The sequence below is a fragment of the Protopterus annectens genome, chromosome 4.part0 (genome assembly GCF_019279795.1).
Source record: "Protopterus annectens isolate FY-2018-M chromosome 4.part0, PAN1.0, whole genome shotgun sequence".
Lineage (NCBI taxonomy): Eukaryota > Metazoa > Chordata > Ceratodontiformes > Protopteridae > Protopterus > Protopterus annectens.
The window spans coordinates 613261510-613270590 of record NC_056733.1 but is presented as its reverse complement, the minus strand read 5'-3'; the positions used below and the strand labels follow the sequence as shown (position 1 = coordinate 613270590).

At 42.9% G+C, this 9081-nt stretch overlaps 1 protein-coding gene across 2 annotated transcripts in view; it reads left to right on the top strand.

Annotated features, from left to right (window-relative positions):
* GTF2H3 (general transcription factor IIH subunit 3) overlaps nt 1-9081 on the top strand; it is a 320617-nt gene that overhangs the window by 29573 nt on the left and 281963 nt on the right. The window contains exon 1 of one of the 2 annotated variants that reach the window (XM_044068552.1): nt 7774-7784. The exons of the other annotated variant lie outside the window; for it this stretch is intronic. Within the exon in view, the coding sequence (XP_043924487.1) occupies nt 7775-7784 (10 nt within the window). The 5' untranslated portion in view covers nt 7774. Of the gene's footprint in view, nt 1-7773; nt 7785-9081 lie in introns of those variants that run through there. 2 annotated transcript variants of the gene reach the window in all.

The following is a 9081-nucleotide window of genomic DNA, read 5'->3' as shown; positions in this document are numbered from 1 at the left end:
CTTGGTGCACAATTGTTCCTGTTGAAGATTTAGTTTAATGCTTTTGTGTATTCTTTGTGCTCTGCTGCTATTTGCTTTTCTATGACAAGGGGAACTGTTGACTGTATTACTAACTCTTCAGTGAGCTGTACTTGCTGCTTTATATTTCAAAGTGTTGTGATTCAAAGAGGTGGTATGCTCTGTGCAAATGTGAATATTAATGGGGTCTATATTAGAACGACGAAACCTCACTTACGCAAATCCCGAAAGGCCGACACATAAACAGCGAACCACATGAACACCGAATGTCCTTAAGCATGAAATTCAAAATACCGAATCGTCATAGTTGTCCACACCATGTTTAGTGAGGTAAAACGTCAGTAGGATATTCCCTTATCCGGTTTAGCTCCCTAATGTAAATGTGCAATAGTTACTGACCTTAGGGTTAGGGTGCGGGTTAAGGTAAGTGCATATATAGTAATACATTCATATTTATTTTTTGGGTAGGCAGTACGTAGCGGGTGGTGGAGTTAGCCAACTATGGCAATTCGATATTTTGAATTTCGCGCTTAAGGATGTTCAATATTCTTGCGGTTCACTGTGTGTATATGTCGGCCTTTCGAGATTTGCGTAAGTGAGGTTTCGGCATTCTAATATAGACCCTATTAATGTTCCCTAGGTGTAATAGTTTGTAGTGTATGTATACAATTCAGTAATGGGGAAAATAGCTGTGTGTGATGCATGTTTATTTTTGTATCTGAGATCCCAGCATAATTGCATAGTACCCTTTCCAGCATAGTTATGGTTTGCTGCAGGAAACCATTTTGGAGCCCTAAAGGGGAGAGTGAGGAAAAAGAATAACGCCACCATGTAGCAGTAAGTAGCATGGTACAATTACTGTGACATTGATTAAGCATGTATGAGTGTTGTCACTTTGTCATAATGCTGGGGATTGAGCCACATAATGAAATTTTGCAGCTGTGGTAGTGGGAGTAATAGTGCTGCTGGACTGACAGCTGTGTGCAGTCATGTAACCTGATGGAAGGCATCAGGCAGGTGGCTTTCTAAATGCTGTGTGTTCATATACACATTGAAGCTTCCATTAACTGACAACTGGCATTGCATTTAGCCCATACCAAGATGCCACAACAAAGTGCCAAGTCATTTTGTCATATAAATGAGGTGAAAGGGGAAGGTAGTATAACCAGAAATGGGGAACAGGCAAGTAGAGAAACACACAGGCAACAAGAAGGGTATATTTTGTGGGTATAAGTACTGTTTTTTTTAAGAAGGGTGGAGGGGGAAGTGCATGTAGAATGGAGGATATAGAAAAGGAAGTCAAGGCAAACAGACATAGAATGATGATGGACATGGGATGCAGTGGCATATATTTGTGGTGGAGGAGAAAACAGTGGCGAGAGAGAAATTGAAGGACAGTGGGTAAGTGGTAATGGAGAGGGTTTGACTACAAATAGGGAATGGGCAGTGACACAAAGATGGAGAGTGCAGTGATAGGCCACCCTCTCCCTACCCCTATCAGAATGGCCCAGAGAGGAGCCCACCAAGATGTCAGTCACATGAGCTGCTTACATCATGGATGGACACTGTATCGGGTACACTGAAGACAGGGTTGACCAGCTTTGTAACTCTTATCAGTTGCACAAGGAGACACTATAGCATGGTAGATGTGGGTAACTAACTGCCAGTCTGCCTCAGTCCTCATCAGCCATCACACTTCATACAGGATGACTAAAGAATGCCTCTGCACCATTCTCAGATGAGAAACTTTCACCTCTACCCCAGTGTGTGGCCGCCAGTGTGTCCCCATGTTACCTTTCTCAGAGCGACCTTCATTACCCTGTAGAGAAGCAGGCCTTGGTACTGCTGGAGACCCAGCTGTGAGAGCTGTGGTCAGTAATTATTGTGATTACCACTTCTTCACCAAGGAGTACACCAAGGCAAATCTTGTAAAAAAATAAAATAAAGGGAGAAAAGCCAAACAGACCAAAGTGGAAAAAAAGACAAATGGTAAAAATAAGAGTGTGAGAGAGAAACTAGTACAACCGATTAGTAGTTTTTGCATGCAGTTCAAATAACACGGTGCTGGCAGAACTTCACTACACTTGCCAACTACCTGGAGAGCCGTTCGTGCTTCCTTAGACAAGACCACTGGAAAACTATGTGATCAGCACAGCATATCCTTGCAATAGAAGTCTATTATGGCTACAGTTGCCAGTCCAAGTACAGAATGCTTACAATAAAAAGATGACTCCGTTTTCATTTTCTTCCCAATGACTGAGAAGATATTGGCATTGCCCTAACAGGCTGTCACGCTTATGCCTGCGTTACTTACCAGAGTGGGTGATGCAAGTAGCATCACTCACTGCCCTGGCATGCTGGTGCCAGGCATCATTTTTATAAAGATGGCTGTCATACCCCCCCCCCCCCCCAGCAAATGCTCTGTGCAGCACATTAAGGATAATCTTGCACTCCATTTTGCACCATGCAGGAGCCCTGCTAGATTTATATCTTGCAGAGCAGCGTCATCTCTGAAGGTTTAAATTTGGAGAAAAATTGGTAGCCAAATGTGCATATATGTGACACCACATAATATACATCCAATAGGTAATATGGTAGTACAATGTAAATAATCAATAGTGTGGCCAGACTTCACAGTGGTCATGCACGTGCACATATTTTTATGTGATCTTCTCAACAGACACTTGAATCATATAATATTTGACTTCCCAAGGCAGATGCTTGTATCATAGCATGGACTGTGGCTGATAAACACATCACATTATACCTGCAGTTCAAAGAGAACCATGTCAAATCACCTCATTAGCATAATTATTGTGCTGCAAGTCCTTATATCTTGGGAGACTGTGTAATGGCAAGTAAACTGGAGAATTAGAATGTATTGGATATCAGAGTGTGCTGAATTATGGGTTAACTAACAACAGACTAGACTACAGATAATGGACCTCAGGACTCTAGTGAGCTCACAAGGGTGCATGGAAGCAACATGCAGTGTAACAGAGCAGTAGAACATGTGGGGTAATGCTGCACAGGGCATAATGAGACTGCCAGGCTGAAGGGCACAGGGAAAAGGCAGGACAGGTTGCAGTCTTGCTGGAGAGGGTAATCAGTCTGACAAGGTGCAGAAGGCAGGTTGCAGTCTTGCGGGGGGGATCCAATCTTGCAGGGAGAACATGGTCAGACTTGGTAACTGTCCTGCTGGGTATGGTTTACAACAATGTATGATATGCTCATGGACTGCATGATGTGCCATATGGGATATGAGGCTAGTGATACACCAGGCACAGACTGTCCTGTCACATAGCCAGCATGGGTAACGTAACCACTGCTGTCATACTCTAAGTGTCAGAATAGTTACACCATTGCAAACAAGGGTGTGGCCACTGAAAAGGGGCTGGTGATAAAACTTAGTTGCCAGCTGGCACCGACAGACATTCAAATAAGTACTGATCAGTATATATACACATTTTGGCATGGGATTGCAGGAATGGCAATAACTGGAAAAGTTCCCCACAAAAGAGATGGTGATGATGGTGCACATGACATGTATTTTTGAGAAAGGTAAAGCTGACAGGGCCTTCTGGGACCAGGTTTGGCAGGGATTGGGTCAGGGCATAACTACAGAGCGTTGCCATAATAGGACAGAAGTACAAGTGCATTGCAGGATCACTGATATGTTACTACATGCCAACACTAAGGCACAGGAAATTGCTAGAAATGGGTTGACCACTGAACTAGACCAACAACACAGAGCCCTTTTTGTGGAGGTGGAGAAATTCCTAGTATCCTTAACAAGGAGAATTGAAAGAACCCTCATTACTGATGGTGGCTTGGATGTGGGAGCTGGGTTAGAGACAGTTACCCAGGTATGTGTGAGATGTGCACAAAGTTAGTAGCAGCATGTGCCAGTATTGTAGGGCACTGGCTTGCAACTGGGAGTGGTTTAGTCAGATAAACACAAATGCCGGTCATCCAGGGGCACTGAGCCTGTAACAGTGACAACCTGCACCACAAGGTATGTATGTAACCAAAGGTCATATATACAGTTGGTATGTAGCAGTCTGTGTGACACATGGTTGAAATTGCACATATGATTCAGCATTGCCACAAATGTGTGTTATTTGCATGCATTTTCAAGTTCAACTGGTAGACCGTGCAGCACAATGGGTCAGAGCATTCTTGATGTCACTGTGTCACCAGTCACTGATGATGATGGCATAGTCCATGTGACAGTCAGCATTGTTAATGAGGGAGGGGAAACTCCCAACACCAACAGTGGAGGGGCAAAATTAATCTTCCCCATCTCCTGTATTTAGTTCTGAATGGCACATCCATGTCAGCCTCATTACCACAGACATCATCAGTGAGCCACATTGCCTCCATGTTGTGCACACCTAGAGAAGGGGCAAGTTGAATAAGTGGCTGTGGCCGTTGTGACTCCAGGTCATTCCCAAACCTAGGTGTAACTCCTGGCATCATTTAGCAGATTTGCAGGCACATACTACCACAGTCCTCACTATGTCAGAGATGTCGAGTGTGTTGTATGGCTTACATGAGGAACTGCAGCTGTGGTACATCCTGCCGTGCATGCAGAGGGATATGGCATACAAGGACCTAGTACAGTCACTCTTGTTGAAAGCATTGGTGGCCCAGGTGGCAGCTGTTGGTGCAGCCATAGCCATGTGGATGCAAGTAACTGGTCACCATGAATGTGCTAAGAGACAGATGCTCATTGCATGATCATATTCCAGACTTAAGTTGATGGCACACAGTGTTCTGGAGACATTTGCATTGTTTATGGTTGCCTCTGCATCTTGGCATGGACACTATCCTAGTTATGATCAACTTAGTTTTGGCTCCACTATAGGTACATCCCACTGGGTAAGCCAATTAGGATTATGCAGTTCAATGCTGTTATACACCTCTGTAGTCTTTGTGCAGTGCTTACATACATGGTATGTCATCCCTTGGGCAGGAAGCTTTGAGTATTGACACTGCAGGGCTACATGGTATACCCAGCCATTGTTCCACCTAAGGGGAGTGTGATGATGTGAGGTATTGCCAACTATGCCAGAAGAAGTAGGGTAGTGGATAGGTAACATATGCCAGTAAAGCTATCTGGAGTTTTGTAAAGAATTATATGTCATTGTATATCAAACTGATTTATACAGGTGCTTATGTTGAAAATGTATCAACAATGGGTTCTGCTGGATAGAAAAGAAATACACCTGTATGTCAGACTGTATTATAACTGTTGAAATTAATACATTGTAACAGAGGATATTGGAAGAGAAGAGGTTAATCTCAGTCCAGCTAACTTTGAAAAATAGTCTGAAATTAAATTACCTGGTTTAGGCCATAAAGATTGTATCTTACAGTTCTGATTGCAGCCAGAGAAAAAAATGTCTGTGAAAACCAGGACTAGAAATCCTACTTATTGTCCTTAGGGGTGAACTAATTGCTACCCTGGAAGGGTGAAAGTTTTTGAAATGGTTTTATATCTTCCAGTTGCTATAGCACGTCTTAAAGCTTTGTGTGTGTGTGTGTGTGTGTGTGTGTGTGTGTGTTTCGACACACATGTGCTAGATTCTGGTTGAGATCCTAGTAAAAGGGCTAGTGTGGGAACTAGAGTCAGATGACCAGACGTATGTAAAAGGGCTAGTGTGGGAACTAGAGTCAGATGACCAGACGTATGTAATGTCATTCTGTAATCCAGCACTGAAATGATGTTTTAATAATAGATGAGATAGAATTCTCAGAGCAGTCTGTTTTTGAAACCTGACAAAGAAGGAGCACTCTCCTACATCATCTTGCCTTGCTCTAGTAAGTGAACTAGGGGACAGTAATTCTTTAGATCAGTCAGAAAAATATAGTGAGATTAGTTAAGTACTGTTTTTCTGCATTTGTGTGAACTTTTTCATCTGTGTTATTTTTAATATTTCCTGTGATTGAAACGCTAGTGTTTATTGTCAAAGTCAAGTCAAGGTAAACTTTTCCATTTAGAACTGCACACATGTAGCCTAAACAAAATTGTGTGCGTCAGCTCAGTTCTTGAGATTACAAGGGAAAGTGAAACAACCCATATAGGTAGAGGAATAAACATAACTAACAAATATACTACTACTCCCAGTACTTGCAAGAAAGAGCAGAAACATTTACCAATAGTCCTACACAAAAAGGATACCCTCCCCTGAGCTAAATTAGCTACCCGATTTAAAATAATACAAAACACACTTCTGATTGAAATGCCTACGTTATTTGTCTAATATTTCACTTCAGTGAGTTAAATAATATGATTATGGATATAATAAATAAATATTGCACTTACTTGGAATATATGTAAGTATATATTGCACAAATGAAAATTTACTTGTGTCCAGACCCCTGAGACTAGTGCCCTAGTTCAGAACTCTAATCACTGTAGGGTAGAAACTGTTACTGAATCTTGTAGTCCTGCAGTGGATGCTGCGATATCTCCTACCCAATGCTAGATAAAGCCCTTGCGCAGGGTGCGTCTTGTCCTGTATTATTTTGGTGGCCTTTTAGATGCTTCTTGCAGAATAAAGATGTATCTATGGAAGACTGGAACCTTTTACCTTCTCTGCAACCCTCACCACTCTTTGTAGCGCCTTCCTTTCTGTAACTGTGCAACTTCCAAACCACACTTTTGTGAAGGTGCAGTTGAGGTTGGTGTCTATTGCACCTCTACAGAAGGTGGAGAGAATATGAGAAGGAAACTTAGCTTTTTTAAGCCTTCTTAAAAAGTGGAGGCATTGGTGCATTCTTGACCAGTTGGCAGGTGTTTCCTGACCATGAGAAATCCTCGGAGATGTGTACACCCAGGAATTTTGTACTCTTAACCCTCTCACCATTGATCCTGAGCACTGAGTGGTTTGCTGTCCTTTTCCTGAAGTTGATGATAATTTCTTTGGTCTTGCTTACACTCTGGTCAAGGTTGTTCCCCTCGCACCAACTGATCGAAGGTGCCACCTCTTTCTGTATGCCTTTTCATCCTCCTTTGTGATGAGCCCCATGACTGTGGTGTCATCAGCAAACTTAATTATATGGTTGGACTTGTGCTTAGCATAGCAGTCATGGGTCAGGATGGTGAATAACAGTGGGCTTGAGAACACATCCTTGTGGAACCCCAGTGTTAATTGTGTTGCACTTTGATTTGTTCTTCGTTAGGGCTGTTGGGAGTGGTTTTCTTAGGTAGTGGGATGATGCTAGTTTCCTTGTAGCATGAGGGTACGTTTGCCATGGCAAGAGAGGTGTTAAATATTTCCTTGATCATTGTGCATAGTTGATCAAAACTGCCTTTTAACACCTTGCCTAGTATGTTGTCTGGACCAACAGCCTTCCTGGGATTCACTCTCCTTAGCTCTCTTTGTACATCCTCTGTGGTGAGGCTGAGTACTGCATCCTTCTCATCAGTGGGTAGGTGTAGTCCCAACCTGTTCTTTCTTTCCTCAAATCTACCAAAGAAGATGTTCAAACTGTCCCTGTCCAGGAATTCAATGCTGTCCTCACACTGTGCTAACCTGATTTTGTGGTCAGTAATTTCCTGTATGCCTTGCCATAGTCTCCTTGCATCCTTCATTCTTCAAAGTGGCTCTGTACCTTTCTGTCGTACTCCTTCTTAGCCTCCTTTATACCCCTCCTCAGATTACCTCTTGCTACACTTAGGGCTGCTTTGTACTTAGCCTTGTAAGCTGTGTTCTCTCCTTCAGAAGCTCATATACAGTGGGGTTGAGCCATGGCTTCTGGTTAACTCTACTAGTGATACTAGCCTTGTAAGCTGTGTTTCTCTCCTTCAGAAGCTCATATACCTTAGGGCTGAGCTAATGCTTCTGGTTAGCTCTTCTAGTGATACTCTTGGTATTTGTTACCCCATCAACACAGTTTGAAATGTATGCCATCACTACTTCATTGTATTCATCAGTGTTCAGATCCTGATTCACTGTGGCTGCCTCCTTGAACATATCCCAGTTGATTCTTTAAAAGCAGTTTTGAAGGGCCTCCATAGCCCACCTTCGGCCATACACTGATTTGTTTCTTTGTGGGTTTCTCTCTTACCAGTACAGGTCTGTAAGCTGGCAATAGCAAGATGGTATAATGGCCAGAGTTTCCCATTTGTGGAAGTTGGGCTGCTTTTTAAGCTTTCCTTAAGTTTATGTACACCTTGTCCAGGATGTTATCACCCCTTGTAGGAATGTCCACATACTGATACTAGTGTGGGAGTAAGTAGATATTTAGTATTTTCATGGTCTTTTATTATTAAATATATTTAAACTTTTCATTGTGACTGTTTGTTTTTAGAAAACATTTTAACCTTTGAGAGTACTTATATTTATTTGATGACACTGTGGCCGCTCCTGAAGGCCTTGCTGCATTGGTCAAACGCTACCATTTGTATTAGTATTAATTTTACTCAGTGTAATTGGGTACCCTTGTAAGAGCTTTAGAGAGCTGGCTTTGGAGTGTTCTGGTGGCAGTATCTACCTTATAGCCTGGGGAGAGCTGGTAAATCCATGGCAGCCTTTCCCAGGTTTTGTGTGTGTGTGTGTGTGTGTGTGTGTGTGTGTGTGTAAAAATCAAATCTGAGTATGTGTGTGTCAGCTATTTAGAGTACAGAGACACAGCACTGGTTTCACAGAGAGAGTGGTGGAGAACTTGGCTTGTACAGCTGATTCCTCATCAGAGTGTTCCATCTGTTTCAGTGGGGAGTCTTATTTGGGGTCTGGAAAGAGAGAGAGAGAGAGAGATGGAAACCCAGTCCCAGGACTGTGTGTTCTCTGTGTGCTCTTAAGGGAAATTGTGTTTGGTGCAGAGAGCTGCATCTGAAAATACTGTGTGCATCCATTTTTGTCCCAAGTGAACATCCCTCACAGTTGTCCATGGTGAGGATTGAGGCTCCTTGATTACTGGCCCAGAATAGGCACATCACAGGGAGCTTTATCCCATTGCTGGATGAGCTGATTCCTGACTCCTCCACCCTCTTAGCCATGTCCTGTCACTATCCCCCACTGCTTCTGTGTGAGTGATGTAGACCTTGTCCTGCCC